The sequence below is a fragment of the Giraffa tippelskirchi genome, chromosome 5 (genome assembly GCF_054371585.1).
Source record: "Giraffa tippelskirchi isolate mGirTip1 chromosome 5, T2T-mGirTip1v1.2.pri, whole genome shotgun sequence".
Lineage (NCBI taxonomy): Eukaryota > Metazoa > Chordata > Mammalia > Artiodactyla > Giraffidae > Giraffa > Giraffa tippelskirchi.
This window is the reverse complement of record NC_137279.1, coordinates 30,103,341-30,122,715: the sequence shown is the minus strand read 5'-3', so window position 1 is coordinate 30,122,715 and position 19,375 is coordinate 30,103,341. Positions and strand designations below refer to the sequence as shown.

The following is a 19,375-nucleotide window of genomic DNA, read 5'->3' as shown; positions in this document are numbered from 1 at the left end:
GAAGAGACAGGCACAGGGACTCCCCAGACCATCCTCAGAGGGGCCCCACTGCAGGTGTGGGCTTTGACCACAGAGCCTCAGGACCCCTAACAGAAGCCCCTGACCCAGGGAGGATGGGATGATGCCCACGCTACCTGCAGGGACTGCCAGGGCCAGTGCCCAGGGGTCCAGGTGGCCCACCTAAGGACACAGCCTGGCTCTCATGAGTCCAAAGTGACCTTGATAGAAGGGCCCCTTAGAAACAGGGGTGTCCACTCCTTTCTAAGCTGGCTGTCCTCCAGTGACTGGCTCCTGGGGGCCCAGCGGGGGTTCCTAATGGCCCCACCCATTCCCAGGGACAATGGGGAATATCAAGCTCTCAGAGCCACAGGATGCTTCCTGTCCCCATGCCATACCCATGGGTCCCCCCACAAGCCCAGGGGACTTGGAGTTACCCCAGCCACAAGGCCCTGGGACACCCCCAGCACAGCTCACCACGGTCATCAGGGAAAGAGGCTGGAGATGGGGCTGCTGCAGACCAGAGGATGAGAAGGTCTGAGCCACCTTTGCCAAGGAACCTGGCACCTGACACCCTGACCCATAGATGAAGGCCACCCTAGCCACTTGCACTGCCTCCCTGGCCACCAAGGGACACAATGGACCCTCAGGGCCTCCTAACCTCAGCCACTCCAAGTCCAGGAAGAGCAAGGGAGATGGAGCTCACCCTGAGCCCAGGGGCAAGGGGTCCCTGTGCTTCAGCACCCTCGACCCTGAGCAGTGCAGCTGTCATTCCTCTAGTGAGCTGAAACCCAGCCAGAAATGCTGCCCTGTCCCTGCAGGGGGTTGGGGGGCTCCGGGAACAAGTGGGAGGGTCTCCCTAGTGGCGTCCTGGGGGATGGGGACCCTGCCCAACTCCCTCGGTTCTGACTGCAGGACGAGCGCCCTTTTACCCGTCATGGAAGGGATCGGATGCGCAAAGGGGCTTGTCCCTTCCCAGGTGCCCTGTCCACTTGTGCCTGCAACCCTGCTGCTGCAGGTAGGCACACCCCCTATGGATGCAGGTGGGCCCTCAGCTGCCAGACAACGGGCTCAGAGGCCACACAGGGCAGGGGGCAGCTTGCATCCCAGGGAGGTGACCGCTGACCTCCTATGTCTCCATCAGGATAAATGCTGCCCCTTCACCGGTTTGGGAGATCAGCTGAGTGCCCATCTTGAGATCTGTGCCCAGGCAGTGGTAGCCCAGCCCAAAGCAAACCCCAGGTGCCAGCTGAGGGCCCAGCTCGCTTGTCCACCCACGTGTGAGGCTTCAGGGCCTGTCCCTGATGTGAGACAAGCGTGCACTTAGTCTTGGGATGAAACTGCCTGGTCATCATCATGGAGGAGCTCCAGGGGGGCTACCCGGGGGTATTCCTGGTGGAGGAGGGCCCCACAGGGAATGGCAGGCCTCAGCTGGACTGCAGGGACCTGAACAAAAGCAGTGATGGAGGAAGAAGCTAGGATGCTGGGAGCCATCCACTCAGCGAGCGTTTGTTGAATGCCTAGTGTTTTCTTAGCTCTTGGCTCACTAAGGAAATGAGCCGAGAGCCCCTCCACCCCCAGAAAAATCCAGACTTAGCCAAGGCTCACAGCTCACGCCCAAAGGCCATACAGCCTCATGGCCTCCTGCTGCAGCTGTTAGATCCCAGAGGGGGCTTCCTTCCCTGCAGGCATCCCACCTGCCTTCGGAGGGTCCAGGGAATGAGGTGACCCGGGACTGGGAGGGGCATGCGGAGGACTGCAGAGAGTTGGCCTGGACTACTGGGGGAGTGGTCAGCAAGGGGAGATGGCCTGAGGTCTGGCCGCTGTGTCCCAGTTTCAGCTCTGGGCTGGACAGCTGGGACGCCTTAACCACTGGACAGACTTCTCTGTGGCGTGACCGTGGGCTGTGTAGGTCCCCCTCTGGGTGTCCCGTTCGCCCTCTTCTGACCTGTGCTCCCACCCAAGCCCTGAAATAGATCTTCAGGTCCACCAAGACCAGGCATTCCTGGCAGCCCCACTGAGGAGGGAATGGAGCCAACAGGGTGGAGCCAGGCTCCAGGCGCAGCCTGGGGAGGCGCAAAGCTGCTGTCCCCCACCCCATCTCCCCAGGCTCCTTGATCACCCTCTGGCTTCAGAGCCCCCGCCCCACTCACGCAGCCTTTCCCCCTGGGCTGCCTACCCCAGCCCCACCGGCCACCTCTGCCGGAGATGCGGACGCCCCACCCCCGGGGAGGAGCTGCTGGGAGCTGTCCCTGGTACCGCCAGGTAGCAGCAGCCCGACCGCCCCAGTGAAAGCCAAAAGCCGGCTCGGCTGGGAGCACACCGCCACCTGGGGCGCCTCACCCCGCCAGCGGTGAGGGTGGAGAGGACACTCCTCCCTCTGTGGTCCTAGCAAGGCCAGTCACTGGCTCTCCACCACTCCCCATAGGGGTGCCCCCCACCCAGTGCTGCCTTCCCTACCGGCTGCTCTTGTGGCCTTCGGGCACACACACAGGTCAGGCCCCCACTCCAGCAGGGGGTGGATCCACAGATGCCCAGCCTGGCCGGAGTACAGTAGCGTCAGGGAGTGAGACTTGAGGTCTCCACGCCCTGGTAGCATCAGTGGTGACACCTGTGGTTGCTGGCCTGCAGGGCAGGAGGGAAGCCTGGGAGGGGAGGAGGCAGGCCAGAGGGGTGGGGGGCAAGCCAGCGGTTGGGTGCATAGTGGGACCTGGAGGGAATGAAGGAGCCCCCCACCCCTCCTTCAGCTCCTCCCTCTCCTCCCAGAGCTCCGGGCCTCAGGCCATCCTGGGCACAGGGCAGGGAGAAGGAGGGCTCCTGGGTCCTCCTCGGTTCTGTAGAAAAGATCACGTGGAGACAGTTCCTCTCACCCTCCCGCCTGCCTCTCCTTCCCTAGGACCGCTAGATGGATGTGTTTCAACAGATTCCGAGCTGATAAAATCTTATTTATCTTCGGCTGTTGACACGGAGCCGTCAGGACTTGCCTGTTCGGGGATGCGTGTGTTCCTTCGTGTTTGCAGGAAATGGTTCGCCCAAACGCTGGTGTGTGCCCATCCTGCCCCCACAAGCTCCTCTCCTCAGATCCACGCCTCCCCGTCCCCCGCTCAGCTCATGATGGGCCCAGCCTGGCTGGAAGCCGTGGGCCTGGCAGGGCTGGTGCGGGGGTGATGGGGGAGAGGGCAGCGGGTGGCGGGTGCGGCGTGGTGGCTGTTAATTTCCTCGCGCCCGCTCCCCAGAAGCTGGGTGCCCGGCATGGGCAGGTTTGGGCAGGAGCAGAGTGGAGAGGTGATAATAACTTGTCTGTCATTTTCCAGGGACGTGTAGCGTCTTGCAAACCGCAAATACCGTTAACCAGCTTGGGTGAATCTGTTACAACAGATTCTGGGAGATGGGGCCCGCAGTGGGGGCTTTATTTTTTTTAATGATTTTTTTATAGACCACTTTTATCTGCTTTCTGTGTGTGTGTGCATGCATGCGCTGGTGCTCACACCCACGTTTCTCCCTGCTCTTGGGTTATGGACCCTTTGAGGACCTCCTCAAGACCACAGACCCTCAGTCACCCTAGAAAAACTCCTGACTAGATCAGCAGAGCGCTTGGTAAGAAGCTTCGTGGGGTCCCAGGCAGCTCCCAAAGCTCATAGGAACCCCCGGTTCAGCCTCCTTTCTCCCCCCAGAGAAGGAGGCCTCGTGGGGTGACACAAAGCACAGGGACACTGCCCCCTACTCCTGGCCACCCCCCACCCTCACTGCCCCAGATCCACTCCCACACTCCTGTCTTCACTCAGCCGAGAGGGACTGAGGACATGGGGGGCTCTGACAGACGTCAGTGAGGTGACCAGCCTGTGGGGTACGGGGATACCTATGACCATCACCCCCGCCTGCTTCAGGGCACCTGCTCTCAGAAGGCAGCAAAGGTCCACGCACAAGGAAACCCATGGCCAACACCCCACCTTGGATGCCGGCCTGGTGGCTGGAGGATCCAGGGAAACTGGGACGCCCAGGGTGGCAGCCTGTGCCTGGCCGGCAGAGAAGGAAGGCTGCTGTGATACCTCAACAACTCCCAACTTGGGATGGAGTGGTGTGGGAGATGCTTCTGCTGACACCCCCATGAAGCTGAATGGCCCGGGTTCCCCTCGCCAGGAATCCAGCGGACCTGAAGGTGGAAACAGGCTGTGCTGGTGCTGAGAGACCCTGACTACAGCCTGGGGAAGGCCCTGGAGGCTGTGGTCTAAAAGCTGTCCCCTGGAGAGAGAAAGGGGCCTGGGGCCTGCAGGGACACCCTCAGTGAGTGCGCCCCCTTCCGCTGCACCCCCAGACCAGCCCATTCCTTGTCCCACTCAAGGCTGTGGGCTGGCAGGGGAAGTGGCTGCTGTCCTAGGCTAAGATCAGGGGCAAGGTGGACAGCAGGCATGCACTGAGCTGACCCAGGAGAGAGGCTCCAGCGGGCACTGGGCCTGCTGTGCAGGGCAGCCAGAGGGTCAGGAGCCAAGGACCCACCCAAAGCCTGGCCAGAGGGGAGGGGCAGACCAGGTGGGTCTGCGGAGGCCATGTCCACTGGTGTTGAGGCCAGGAGGCCCGTGAGTGGGCACAGTTGCCTTGCACTCTCAACAGGGCTCCTGGGACCACCTTCATGGCCACTGTTTACTGATACCTTCTCTGTGCTGGGTCCACTCGCACACAACCTCCCCCTCGAGGTCACCCTCTCACCCTGTTTTAGCGATGCAGAGCTCTGCTTCCAAAAGCTAGAGTGGCACAGCCCTGGGCCCCTGAGCTCCATCTCCAGATCCCTTGTCACCACTGGGTTTGACTTGGGGCTGTAAAGGCCACGTAGCTCAAAGAGGCAGGTGGACAAGGACACGGGGCCACTGTGACACTGTGGATGAACTGTGACACTGTTCATCCCAGCTGGGCTGAGCTCCAGCCTCTTGGGACAAGGGGACCAACAGGTGGGAGCCTGACCTGCCCTGTCCTGCTGAGGTGGGGGGGGATCCTCCCTCAACCGCAGAAGGAGCATAAGATAGGCTCCTGGTGCAGTGAGGGGTGCCCAGGTGGGGACTGTTGGGGGACAGCTAGCTGGGGGGGGGGAGGCAGCTGGCCTGGATGCTCCAGCCCCCACTTTTCTGTAGAGATGCTATGTGATGAGTCTCAGTTCCGACCCCGAAGGGCCTTGTCGAGTCACTGGCTCCCCCGTGAACAGTGCTGGCAGGGGATCTGGCACACCAGGGGTCCTGTTGTCACCTCTCTCACTCTGGTCCCTCCAGGAGGAGGGAGCTGCCCAGAGGCCGGCCCTGCCCTTGGCCCCAGTGACACTCTCAGGGGTGGGTAGGGACCCTGGGCTCCATCTGGTCCTTGTTTAGTGACCCAGACACAACATGTGGCCACTCCGGACCCCGAGGAAGGGGTGAGCAGGACGTGCCACCACCCCCTACTCCCAGGGCACAAACAGCGTCACCATCCAAAGCACCAAACTTCGGTTCCGCTGAGTCCAAACTCGGTTCCTCTGCCCACAAACTTGGCTTCTGACTTTGCCAGCCTGTCTGTGCCGGCCTCCTTTGAAGTCCGGTGTCCCTGCCTGCTGTGGGCATCCCCCAGATGGCCTCATGGAGACAGCGCTCTGGCCAGAACCCAGCTAGCAAGGCCATGGCCAGGCCTCGGAACTGCCCGACATGAGGCAGTGTGGGGAGGCTGCCTACCAGCCCAGCTCTGATCCAGTGCTGGGAGGGCCCCCGGGATGGCCAGGGGAGGAGGCCCCCACTATGCTCACCCTACCCTTCTTGTGCCTTTTTGAGTTGTCATAGACTTGTTGGCATGGTGAAGGCAAGAGTCAGCGGCCAGCTTCCACTTGCAGGACAATCCCAGAGCCTCTGCCTGTGGGCACACCATTCTGGACACTGGGCTGTTCAGTGTGGGCAGTCCTTCCCCCAGCTCCCTGCAGCTTCTGGATGGCCTGGGGGCATCAGGGCCAGAGCTGAACCAGCTGCAGGAGGCTGAGGGGATGCAGGGAGGGGAGACTGGGCAGTGGCAGATACTCAAAGTGGCCTCCTGGAGGGCTGTCACATCAGTCCCAGCGGGAGCCCTAAGGAAGCATCCTCCTGCCTCTGGCCTTCCTGCCATGTCTGCCACAGGTAAGCCCCTAGTTGGGGACCATAGTTAAAGCCACACCCTCTAGCCAGGAAGCAGTGAGAGACCTTCTTCACTAAATAAACCCCACTCCTGGCCAGTAGGAGAGGAGCCCTGGGACCTGCATGCCCTGGACACGGTGGGGGGTGGGGGGTGGCCATTTCTCAGCTTTTAGTACAGATGGCTGCAATCGAAGTTTTCTCTGGAACTTGTAACTACCCAGTGAAGGGTCCAAGGCAGGGAGTACTGACTTCTGAACGTCTGATCCCGTGCAGCGCAGCATGAGGCCTCTCCCGTTACATCAGCACCACCTGGGCTCATCCTCCCTGGATGAGCACTGGAGGCACTGGCTGCTCCCCTCCCCAACACCAGGACCCCACAGAGGAAGGGGGCCTCGCCCTGGTAGGTCTGCGATCCTGAGGACCCTGCCTCCAGGTCACTGACTGGTTTTCCCAACAGCCTCTGATCATCTACTTCACCCAACCCTGTGTACCTTTCACAGGGGCTTTCCTGCCCTAGAAATTCTGAGGGATCCATGAACTTGAGCTTGGCTTCCAAGTTCGGGATCTGAGAAAACCCCAAAGCAGATTTCCCTGACAACCAACCACAGGGACCCACTTGGCTTGGACGCAAAGCCCCCACTCACTGCTCAGCTGTGACCTTCATCCTGCGTTCCCCATGGCCAAGGTCCAGGGCACTCAGCCCCCTGCTGCTGCAGCAGTGGTTCTAGGAGAAACCAAGGTGGGGTCTCCCCTTCAGTCCTCACTTTCCCACCCAGAAGAGGGGCTAAGGGAACCGGAAGGTGAGCTGAGGATGGCGGGCCTGGCTGAGGTGTAGCAAGAGAGGAAGAGGGGCGGGTCCCATGCCCAGCTCCCCTGACCCCCAGGCTCTCCTGGCCTGTGGCTACTTTTACTTTTGAGCCTGGTCAGACCCAATAGTTCCAATTATAAAATGCTCTTGAATTTTCATTGGTCAATAAGAAGCAGACAGAGAAGGTGGCCAGGCAGACTCCACCCGCCCAGGGGCAGCTGTCACTCACTCGCTGACAAACAATGATCACAGGCTTGCTGGGGGCCTGGGTGCTTCCTGCCATAGCCATCAGCAGGCCCTGGACCTGGGGTCAGTTCCCCTTACCACTGGTCCCCTGAGTCCGGGGGCTGTCTGCAGTCCCAGCCCTCGGAGCTGGGAGAAGGCTGCTCCTTAGATGTGCCCCACAGAGGTGCACAGGCTGTTCCCACAAGCTGAGTAATGAAAGCCAGGGGTCAGGCTGCTGGGGTTCCAACCCCTCTCTCCCTTTGCTGACGGGTGACCTTGAGCAGGGACCTGGCCACCTGAGCCTTATCAGTAAAGTGGGGACACCCTGAGAGCCTACAGCATGTACCGGGGTGCTCCTGGTGGGGCCTGCTCACAGGGGGACCCTGAAGGAGCACTGTCTATCCACAACTAGTCACCCCAAAATCCACAGAGCTATTTCCACCTCAGAAAAAAGTCCCAGGAGGTGAGAAATGACATGGATCGCATTGTGCCCCGTCCACAGCCCCACACTTCTGGGATGGACCCCCAAACCCGACGGCTCCTCTACAAGAACCTTGGGGTGGGCGGTGGCAGCTGCCCTGGGAGCACCCCTCAGAACAGGGACTCAGAGCTCCTCTCAGGGCCCCCCAAGCTGAGCTCTGTGACCTCCAGGCACAGGGCTCCCTGGCTGCTTGAGGGGATGAAAAGAGAAGAGGTAACCCCCACCTTGGGCCGCGAGCCAGGCACTGATGCCCCAAGTCCAGCCACAGGAAGCCCTGCCCCCAAGCTTGACACAGGGTGAGGTTTGTTGCAGACCCTCCCTGAGTGTAATGCACCCGATTCCCCTAAATAACCCGCGTTTCATCTCCACAATGTACATTGTTAGGACTCTTCCTTCAGTTTCAAATATGTATAATTGCTCCTGGTGCCAGTAAAAGGTATTAATTCCACTTATGCATTCCATAAACTTTTAGGATAATGCAATTGATACCGCGATCGTGTTGGGACACCTCCACTATTATTTTTCTGCTTGCAAACCTCCGAGGGGCTGGAAAGTTTTCTCCCAAATCCATTCGTGTTGACTCAGCCCCGTTCTACCCAGGAATCCCATGAAGTGCCTTTGTGTTTCCTGGCCCCCCAACATGTGCTTCTAGCGGATGGGACAGGAGGGGCATCACTTGGCCTTCGTGGGCCAGCTAGCCCCCAAGACAGACAGATGGACACATTCCCCACTGAGTCTGAGGGCAGCTGGAGGTCATTGAGGGGCTTTGTCCAGACTGGCGGGCTGTCCATAGGTCCCCCAGGGGCCAGCTGTGCCCTCACATCCCCATGTACCCACACCATCTCACCTCATGGCAGCCTGCCCTGTGGGCCATCAGCAGTGCCACCCAGTCTGCCCAAGGTGACCACAGATGCCCAGCTGGGCCAGGGCTCTGACCACAGCAAGTCGCCCTTCTGCCCTCAGAACCCCTCCCCAAACCTCCAGAACACCAAGGACAGCCCTTTCCTGGCTCCCAGGCTCAGCCTGGGAGCAGAGGGAGGCCAGGCTGGGCTGGACAGCATCCAGGTGCCCTCACAGGGGCTGCTGCTACTCTCTGCTCCCTGGGACTCCTGTCACCAGTTGTCCCCACACTGACAATGCAGGGGGGTCCCCGGGGTGGGAGTGGCCATCCGGAGGTCAACAGAGTGCGACCCGCCATGTCCTGGGGAGGGTGTGGAACAGGGACCCGGGAACCTGGCACCTCCATCCCCAGCCTGGCTCCACCCACCCACCAGCCCAAAGAGCATCAGTGCCCAAGGGCACCAGTCTCACTCACACCCGTGAGCTCTAATGGTGCCTGTCTCTCTCCAAAGCTCAGAAGGGCCCCCAAATGGACGAGACACAGCCGGGATGCTCACAGGCAGCGAACACTGGCGGGGGGTTACAGAACCTCCTGTGATAGTGCCCTGATTGGCAACACGCCCACCTGGCCTTGGCCCTGCCCCTTGTTCACAATCTCAGGAATAGCCTAGGCCCCTCCCCTGGCTGCTCAGTTACCTGCCACCCACCTGCTCCCGGTTCCTGTAGTAGGGGAGGGGCTGTCAGAACCCTGGGCAGCAACCAGGAGGCGCCAGCACACACGTGTGTGTGTAAGAACATGGGTGCATGCCTGCACATGTGCTCCCATGTGCGGACAGTATCTGCATGTGTGCATGTGCACACGTGTGCTGTGGTGTGCATGTGTGTTATGTGTGCATGTTTTCATGTGTTCACATATCTGTGCATGTCTGCATGTGTTCACATGTCTGTGCAAGTCTGCATATGTGTGCTATGTGTGCGTGTCTGCACACGTGCTTGTGTTTGTGCATGCATATCTGAGTGTTGCATGCACACATATGTGCACACATCCTATGAGCTGAGGGCTCCAGGCCCCTCTGAGCCCTCAGTGTGGGCATGAGACCTGATGTCTTAGGGACACAGGTCAGAGCAGATGAAGCACCCAGGGCTGTGGAACTCACAGGGGGCATCGGCCAAGCAGAAGCCGAAGACCCCATTAACAGCTGCAGCTGCATGGGGGCTGGTGAGGGTGTGTTCCTGAGCAGGGAGAGGAGTGAAGGCAGCAGTCAATCTGGAATTGCACTTGAGAAAAATATGAATTATCTATCAGTTACCAGCGGGCTGGTGTAGGGGGCAGCGGGTGGCACGGCGGAGGCCAGGACGGCAAGCCCGAGTGACAAGTCTGGGCAGTGCCTGCACATCCAGGGCCCCGGAGCTGTGAACAGGCAGGATGCCCGGTGGTCTCCGTCCTCACCAGGAGCCGGCCGCCCACCTGCCCCCTCCCTGGGCAAGGAGGAGAGCCTGTGGGGATGGGGTCCGCTCCCAGAACCAAGGTGCCAAAAATCTCATTATCAATGTTTGTCCCGTCTCCACCCTGGCATGGAGAAGGGCCGGAGAGGGGGATTTGTGAGCACCGTCATCCTCCACTCAGCTCCATGAGCCATGGCGGAGGGTGTGGGGGTGCGGGGAGGAAGGGAGGGAGGGAGGTATCCACTGCTTGGGCACTGTGGGGTGAGAGGGGCTGGGAGGTGGGAGGTTGCGGGCAGAGCTGCTGGGACAAGCGAGGCTTCCTCTGCCCCCTGGACAGACCACCCCATGTGACCACTTAGGGCCAGCACAACTGTGACCAAGTCATGAGCCCCTCCAACCCTGAGGTCACACACCTGGCAGGGGATGGTAGAGGCAACCAGGCACCAAAGGGCAGCTCCCATCCCTCCCCAAGGACCAGCTCAGACCATTCCAGATGCTCCAAGCCCCCAAGATGCAACAGAGATCCCACCAGCATCCTCAAACAGTGGAAAGGAAGGGAGCCAGGACCTCCACAAGCTGCCCACCAGGACTCCTAAGAATCAGCAACTTGGGCCCTGATGACAGAATGTCAGTGAAGAAGGGACTGGGATCCTTCTGCTTAGGAGAGAGAGAAAGGGCTTAAGAAGCAAGTGGGAACTTGGAATAAGAGCGGTAGTGAGCCTCCTGTCACTTGAGGTGTGCAAGTGCAGTGATGTCTAGAGGGCCAGACCTCACAGCAGGGGTGTGGGGAGCAGGACCCCACAGGCAATAAAGAATGCCTGGCAGGTGCAGCTTTGGGTAAACAACTTTGTCCAGGAGGACCACGCTCTGTGGCACCCCCATCATCCAAGGAAATAATAAAGACATGCTGGCACTAAGCCCCATGCAGCACAAGCACCTAAGCCTTATCGCCTCCACCAATAGAGCAAAGGAATGAAAATTTGCAGATGAGGCCATCCAGGCACCAATGGGACCAGGTGCTCCCTTGGCCACTGCAAGCCCTGGAGTCAGTCTGAGCCTTGACTCAGCAATGGGTCAGCATCTGGGGGAGCCCACTGCTCAAGCAAGAACTCAGAAATAGTTGTAGGGAGCCGCCCGAGCTGCCTTTTGCTCCACCCCATCTCTGCTCTCCCAGAGTGTGGGAAAACCACAGTCTGGGTGGTGGGCACTGGGGACAGTGGGAACCAGTTCTTAAAGTGGCAGAACCTTGGTGTCACCTTCTCAGCACACTCCCATGGGGGCTGGAACCAGCCCCCCTGCACAACCCAGTCTCCTCTGCTCCAGAGTCCTTTGCCAGGGGCTATGAGTGAGCACGGAGCTGCTGTTCCCGGAGGAGGTGATATGGCCCCATGGTCAGGACCTGCCAGGGGTCCACAGGGCATGAATCAGAGCCAGGCTCATTCTCCCTTCCTGGGGGCAGGCAGGCGACCTGGCAGGTCCTTGGGGTGCCCTTTCCTGCCCCATGCCCTGTGTACCCAATGCTCGGAGGTGAGCTGCTAGGGTATCCAGGGGTCTCAGAGTCTCTACAGCCTTTACTCTGCCCCAGCGGGGACATCAGGCAGCCTGTTTCTCTCCCAGCCACTAGGGGGGACAGTGCAGTTCCCATGCCAGTACCCCACCCCCCGCATCTGCATAACTCTGAGAAGGTGGTCTAGACTATCCTGCGTGCGTGCTAAGTCGCTTCAGTCAAGTTTGACTCTTTGCCACCCTGTGTACTGTTGCCCACCAGGCTTCTCTGTCCATGGGATTCTCCAGGCAAGAATACTGGAGTCGGTCGCCATGCCCTCCTCCAGGGGATCTTCTCAACCCAGGGACCGAACTTACATCTCGGGTTTCCTGCACTGACAGGTGGGTGTTTTACCACTAGCGCCACCTGGGAAGCCCATTCCTGGACTATAAATGGATCAGTAACAGATTCTACCTTCTGGATTGTAGGCAGTTTCAAGGGTTAACATAAACTCAAAGAGCTTAGGGCAATAGCAATTCATAGCTCTGGGGAGCAGCAACCGTGGGTGTGTGGGATGTTCTCAAAGTTGGCAAAATCTTGATGGTGGCGGCTGGGAGCACACAGATGTTCCCAAGGGCACGGCGGCAGGGCCTGGGGTCTGCAGGCTTGGGGATCCATCTCGACCTCCTGTCTCACATCTACGCTTGGAATGACAACCCAGAGACAGAGTGGGCAACGCCTAAACACGCCTACGACAGAGGCTTCTCGCCAGCCCTGCACTGCCTGGAGGAGGTGGCCTCTGTGGACCCGGAGACCAAGCTTAGATAGCTTCAGGTGTCCGAGGTGGGAGCCTCCTGTCCACCCAGGACAGAATTCAAACCAGAGCCCCGATCCGAGCTCAGGGATGCTGGCCAGACAGTCTTGATGAGAATGGTCTGCCTCTGTCCTCACCAGGGATGAGGGACATGTCCATCCCCTCTGGGGCGCTGTGGGCGGCTCTGTGGGAGGCTGGCCCACTCTGGCCACGCGTCCAAGGGGTGGGCACGCCCAGACTGCCCAGCCCAGAGACCCGCCTCCTGCCCAATGCTCCTCCTGGCTGGGTGGGAACCCAGAGTGGACACTGGTGTGTGTGGTCACCCCTTCCCCGCCCTGGGCGCCACTCACCGTCCAGGTGGCTGACTTGGCCGTGCTTGACTGCTGGAAGGTCACCTCGAAGTGGTGGGGGCCAGGGTAGTCAGTGTTGGAGGGGATGGCGGGCGAGGGTGACATGGTGTCGAAGGTGGAGCTGGGCTGCGCGTAGGGCGAGTGGGTGGGCACGCTGGCGGCGTGCTCCGGGGTGTAGGGGCTGGCTGAGGCCGCGCGGCTGCTCATCTGGTCCATGGTGCTGCTCAGCAAATTGAACTGGGACTGGCGGGAAGGGGAGGAGGGAAAGGGAGACACACAGTCAGGCTGGAGAGTGGAAGCCATCCCGTCTGGGGAGGTGTCCTGTTACAGGAGCCTTAAAGGGCCAGCAGCTCAGTCATCCCAAATATTTCCTCGGTGCCCCCCCACCCCTGACAGGTCATTACTTGTGTTGGGATAAACTGACATATTCACCTCGCCCTCCTCTCTCCATCAGCCTCCCGGGTGCCAGGGCTCCTGGGGCTCTGCTAAGCGCACCTGGAGGGAGCTGCCTGTGGGGGCGGCTCCCAGGGCTGATGCCCTGGCTGCACTCTCCGGGGGCAGCACCTGGCTCAGCATCCTCATTTCTTGCCACCCGAATCCCCCTCCCCCTTCAGTTCAAAGCGGGGAGACCTTGCCCCAGGGAACCAGGCAGAAAGAGGGTGCCCCAGGGTGCAGGGGGCACACCTCAGGCTTCGTCCAATGCAGGGGCTGCCCAAGAGGCTCTGGGGGTCCAGCCCTGTAGGGTTGGGGGCTGGACGGTGGCTGAGCCAAGAGTCACTTTTGAAGGGCCCCTACAGGCTGCCTCCTTCCATCAGCATCTGAATGCCCCCCCGCAGTTCCCCCTGCTAGCATCTTCCACACCCTCCGCACACAGAAGGAACAGGAACTCAGCTTCACTGTGTGGGCGTCTCCCCTGGGTCACCCTCTGCGGGGTCCTGACCATCAGTCCACGCCAGGAGCTTAAGGGAGACCCCAGCAAAGGGAGGGGGTGCCTGCCCATGCTTCAGTGCCTTGAGGGCAAGGCAGGGCAGAGCCCCCCAGGAGGGCTGGCATGGAAGACCCCTCCTCCCGATCAGGAGGCTTCAAGCAGGAGGTGGTTCAGAGGGTGACACAGTAGCTGACAGGGATCAGCCCGGCTTTAACCGCAAACGCTAAACTGCTCCTTCTCTGTGCCAGCCGCGCTCCTCGGAGCTGTTCCTCCTCACCGCCTGGGGTGGGTACTGCCGCCCTCACTTGCGGATGAGGAGACTGAGAAGGGAGAGCGGGTGTTAACCTGGGGACTATGAACTGGGGGACTTGCGTCTGGTGGGTAGAGATCCGGGAGTCCCCTTAGCGGGGTGAGGGCTAGGGGTGTGGGGGAGGACCAGAGGCTGGGGGGGGGGAGGATGGGACAGTGGGATGAGGGGGCAGGACCAGATGGGAGGGGAGGAGAGAGGATCAGAAAGCGGGAGAGGGGCCCTCCTGCTCTGTCCTCTTCTCCATAGTGAAAAATACAAGAGCAAGTTCCTCCCATGGATGGTCAGGAGAAATTCCACCCTGGGGCAACCCATGCTCAGCACCCCTCTGCACATCAGGAGGCTGGGGCTCCATAACCCAAAGTCCCCTCCCGCTCAGTACCCCACCCAGGGCTCGCATTCCCCTGGGCCCCTCCCAGCCTGGGGAGGTGACTCCTCCCCTGAGGTCTGCCCAGCTCCACTCAGGTGATGATGGAGCAGGGAGGTGACGGTGACGGACAGCAGGTGGCTGGTTCTTAGCAAAGCCACTGCTCCCTGCTCCTCCCGCCCTCTGTGCCTCCCCGAGGTGGGTGCCCCAGCCCCAAGGGCTGACTGCCACCCAGCGCAGATTGTCTGGCAGGGGGGCAGAGCCCCCAGGCCCACCCATGCCCTCCCCATCAGGGACAGCCAGACTGGGTGAGGCCATCAGGGCACAGCAGGACGCCCTAGCCAAAACTGCCATTGGACAGATCCCTTGAGCAGATCCCTTTTCTATTTGAACCTCTAGGGTCATTCCCTGCCCCCTGTAAACCTGGGGCCCCACCACCAGTGGGACAGGGAGCCCTGTAGGGCAGACCCCACTTCACTGTTCCATTGAGCCTCCCTGGTCAGTGCCACACCCCCCACCCCCCGCCACAGCCTTCCTAACCTCTGTGCCTTCACCTGTAAAACGAAGGGGGCCCGGTGCCCACTGCCCACCTTGCAGGTGGGTAAACAAACCGCAGAGTCCATGTGATGGAATGTTATTCCTCCACCATCAGAAAGAAATAAGCTACTGATGCCACAACCCAGAGGAGAAACACATCATGCGAAGGCGCAGACACAAAAGCTCAGACGTCTTATGTCTCCATTGACATGACGGTCCAGGGGCGGCAGACTCGGGGGAGAGACACAGGCAGGGGGCGGCCCAGGCTGGGGTGGGGCTGCAGGGTGCCGGCTCAGCTGCAGGTTCCCTTCTGAGATTATGAAAATGTTCTAAAATGGGCTGTGGTGATGGGTCCACGTATCTGTGCATTTTAAACTGAAGTATAGTTGATATCTGATGTGTTCATTTCTGTTGTACAGTAAAGTGACTCAGTTACACACATCTATACATTCTTTTTTTGTATTTGTTTCCATTCTGGTTTATCACAGGGTGTTGAATATGGTTCCCTGTGCCATATAGTAGGGCCTTGTTGTTTATCCTTTCTATATATAATAGCTTGCTTCTGCTAACCCCCAAATCTCAATCCTTCCATCCTTTACCCCCCTCCCCCTCGGCAACTCTAAGTCTGTTCTGTATGTCTGTGAGTCTGTTTTGTGAATGTATTTTAAAAACACTGAACTGCATACTTCAAACTGCATACTGCAAACACTGAACTGCACACAGCTGAGCTGTGTGGTAGGTAAATTGTAATTCAGTAAAGCTACTGAAAACAAAGCAACAAGGGACCCTGTGGATCCTCACCTCTCCTGAGCCCAGGTTGTTCTGGGGATGGGGGGATTGACAGCCACCCACTCCTGAGGGCCTGCCCGGGGGTCCCAAGTGCTCTCACACCCTCTTGCTCCAGGAGAGCATTGCTCTGTGCCCCCCTGTTTTATGCCTCCCCACTGGACTTCAGACCCCACAAGGACAGACCTTGTCTCACAGGCATCAGTGTATCCCCTCATGGACACAGGAAATGTAGCCGGTGTGAACTGAGCTGTGCTGTGAGCATAGAGAACCGACTCCAAGGACTTAATGTCAATGAAAATAAAATAAAATATTTCATTCACAGTTTTATATCGATAGCATGCTGAAACGAGCATAATTTGGGATAAGTAAAATAAATTCTTGAATTATTTCCATTGTTTCTTTTCACCATTTTTAATGTGGTTACCAGAAAATGCAACATTATATATGTGGTTTGCATTCCATTTCTACTGGACATTGGGCACGGGACAGGATCCTCAATCAGTAGCCGATGAGGGACTCACAGCTGGAATTATTGTTATTACTATTATTACTATTAATTATCAGCATGCCCTTTAGGGATATAGTGCATTTCTCATTATGGTGTGGTTACTCAAGAGGGTTCCTCCCCTCAAAAAAAAGGGTTGCTGGACAAGAGAGTGAGCAGGTACAGGGATGAAGGGATAGATGGATGGATGGATGGAAGAATGGAGGGAGAAATGGTGAAGGGAGGGATGGGTGGGTGGGTGGGTGGATGGATGGAGGGAGGGATAGATGGATGGAGGGAGGGATGGATGTGTGGATGGATGAATAGAGGGAGGGAGGGAGGGAGGGAGGGAGGGATAGATGGATGGAGGGAGGGATGGATGTGTGGATGGATGAATAGAGGGAGGGAGGGATGGAGGGAGGGATGGATGTGTGGATGGATGGATAGAGGGAGGGATGGAGGGAGGGATAGATGGATTGAGGGAGGGATGGATGTGTAGATGGATGAATAGAGGGAGGGAGGGATGGAGGGAGGGATGGATGTGTGGATGGATGGATAGAGGGAGGGATGGAGGGAGGGATAGATGGATTGAGGGAGGGATGGATGTGTAGATGGATGAATAGAGGGAGGGAGGGATAGATAGATGGAGGGAGGGTTGGATGTGTGGATGGATGAATAGAGGGAGGGAAGGAGGGAGGGAGGGATAGATGGATGGAGGGAGGGATGGATGTGTGGATGGATGGATAGAGGGAAGGAGGGACGGAGGGAGGGGTAGAGGGATGAATGGATGGATAGTTGAAGGAATGGAGGGATGGAGGGATGGATGCAGGGGTGAGGGGGCAGCAGGATGCTCCTCCCACCATACGGATGCCCAGGAATGAGCACAGGATGTGAGCCTGCTCCTCCATCACAGGAGGCTGAGAGCTCTGTGGGTCCTGGGGGAGGGGTCCCAGCCTGCCCACCCCTCATTGTTTCTCTTTTCCAGGCGATAAGCATGGCCCCTCTGGAGGGTCTTCCCTGTCCCTCCACTGAAGGCTGCAGGGAGCGTTCCTCATCTTGGCCGCAGAAACGTCCTGTGTCCTGAGCAAGGATGGCCCAAGCCAGGGATCTCAGGTCTGTCCTCCCTGCTCCATCCCCAACAGGAAGATGGCCCAGGTAGCGGGGCAAACAGCCCTTGCCTCCCAGTTCAGGAGAGGCTGGAGGCTGCCCCACGACAACGTGTTCAGATTTTAACTTGTCCACATTCTTTTCAGATCTGAGGCGGGTGCCAGGGAATTAGTCATTGAACCAAAAGGAGCCGGGCCGATAGGATCTACACGCCCAGCAGCCACAAAGCGGGGAGGGAGGCAACTTCCAGCGGGCTGGAAGACCGCAGGAGACCTTAATGAGATGTGGGACCACCGAGTCCAGAAAGAGTCCTGCCCCCTCTGCAGGCCCTCCTCTGGTTCCAGCCCAGGTTCAGGGGCTTCCTGTGGTCTGGGGTCCCGGGAAGCTCCCCCCCACCCCGCCTGCCCAGGAGCCCGAGGACAGTGGCCCTGTGCTGGGTCCGGCTCACTGGGGCAGATGCTGTCCCTGGGGACGTAGGGGCTGCCCCTTCCTCCCTCGTGCTTCCCCAGGGACACCCTGCCCACACCCTGGAGCCGGCTGTCCCTGCGGCTTGTCCCTGCAGCTTTCAGCACGGCTGGGAACCTGCAGATTAGAAGTGAGCCACCTCCGCCCTGAAGGGCCCTTTCTTCCCTGCCCACAGGAAACTTCACATTTCCTTCCTGCTGCAGGAACCTTGCTAGGGACCCCCGCCCCCCAGACCCAGTTGCTAAACAGGAGCCTGGACCAGCGGGGAGGCCAGGATGGTGCCTGAGGTCCAAGGTGGTTCACCCACCGGAGCCTGTGGGGGAGGGGGGTTCTCCAGAACCAGAGCCCCACCCCCACCCCGCCCCGAAGCTGAGATGAGACCCACTTGGCAGCAGCAAGGAACCTGGGCAAAATCAGGACTTTTTTGGTTTGTTTTGCTTTCAATAAGAACTCCCAAGAGAGTGGGCTGATCGGGACAGGCCCGGCCCGCGGCGGCCCACAAGTGCCTACATGCGCGTGCAAGGCTCTGGGCCCGACCCAAAGAGGGCCAAGAGTGGGAGTTGGGAGCCAGCGGGTGGCCTCTACTCCTGCACCTGAGGAAGTGCCCGGCCTGCCTCTGAGGCCTCAATGCCCAATGGGCGGGTGGGCGGGGTGGGAGCACTGGGTGGGGGTCAGCCGAGCCAGCCCATTCCAACCCTCGATGCCTCTGGCTGAGCAGGAGATGCCCCAGGGCATCTCCCGCCAGGACCACACAGCCCCTCCCAGAAGGTCCTGTCCATCTGCTCCACAAACACGTGTCCGGAGGCTCTCTGCCAGGGGAGATGCGCCAGAGCTGCCCTCTGGGTGCCTTCCGTCTGCAAACCCACACGGGCAGGGCTTCTGGGTTTAGAGAGCCTAGGTTTATTTCTCCGGAAGGAATCTAGAGTGGGCCCATTTTTGCTCTGTGTGAGACAAGGGCACACCTCGGGGCCCTGGGCCGGGGAAGTGGCCGGGGAAGGTGTGTGCATGCACGTGCTCAGCACACTCGGGGTTGGGGCAAGGGTCCCACCTCAGGCGAGTCAGCAGAGGGAGGAGGTTAGATGGGGAGGGAGGGGAGGGACTGAGGCGGCCCCGCCCCCTGGATGGACACCCCGCTTGGCCTCGGGAGTCCCAGGGAAAGGAGGGGGCTCCCCAAAAAGCAGTGAGGAGAGGTCCAAAGGGGGCTGCCCCCGGGGTGGGATCCCATCCCAGTTCCTGCCCTACTCCCACCCCCACCCCCCTATACCCAGCCCCCAGCCTCAGGGGACTCCTATTCAGTCCCTGCTGATTGGCTTCGGGTTTTCCCCGGCACAGATTAGCCCCAGAATGGACGCTCAGAAGCTCTGGGTTGAACAAACCAGATCCTGGAACTCACAAGTAGACCCCTCAAATCACACATGTCTGTTGTACCTGGGTGCTAGGTGCACTTTGAAGCCAAAGGCAGCTTCAGCCCATGGCAGCCCTTCTGGGAGACCCTGGTGGGAGGGGCCCCATGTGCCAAAAGTGTCTCTGCCTGCCCTGGGGCTGGGCTGACTTGCAGGGAGGGCAGGGAGGCATCCCCCCTGCGTCCTCCTCTGTCCCCCACCAATCGCCATCCTAACCAGCCTTCTCCAGAACCTAGGCTCCACTGGGTCCATCCTGCCACTATGAGCTGTGTTCTGTAGGTTTATAAGGATCCCATTTCACGTGTTTATCTATTTAGAATTTGTAAACCATCTCAAATGATTTTGGGGGGCGTACCTGGAAAATAAACTGTCTTTTACAGCCTGTGTCCCCACCCCTCCTAATCTCGCACCTCCCTGTA

At 59.4% G+C, this 19,375-nt stretch overlaps 1 protein-coding gene across 9 annotated transcripts in view; it reads right to left on the bottom strand.

The window, feature by feature from the left end:
* The window catches only part of TP73 (tumor protein p73), a 75,188-nt gene that overhangs the window by 8,803 nt on the left and 47,010 nt on the right, over positions 1 to 19,375 (bottom strand). For 8 of the 9 annotated variants that reach the window (XR_014054624.1, XR_014054623.1, XR_014054625.1 and 5 more), the window contains exon 4: positions 12,570 to 12,812. Coding sequence is in view for 5 of the 9 variants with exons in the window: in XM_081493111.1 (XP_081349237.1) it covers positions 12,570 to 12,812 (243 nt within the window). In the remaining 4 variants the exon portion in view is untranslated. Of the gene's footprint in view, positions 1 to 2,457; positions 2,531 to 12,569; positions 12,813 to 19,375 lie in introns of those variants that run through there. The other variant, XM_081493116.1, reaches the window with a different exon arrangement.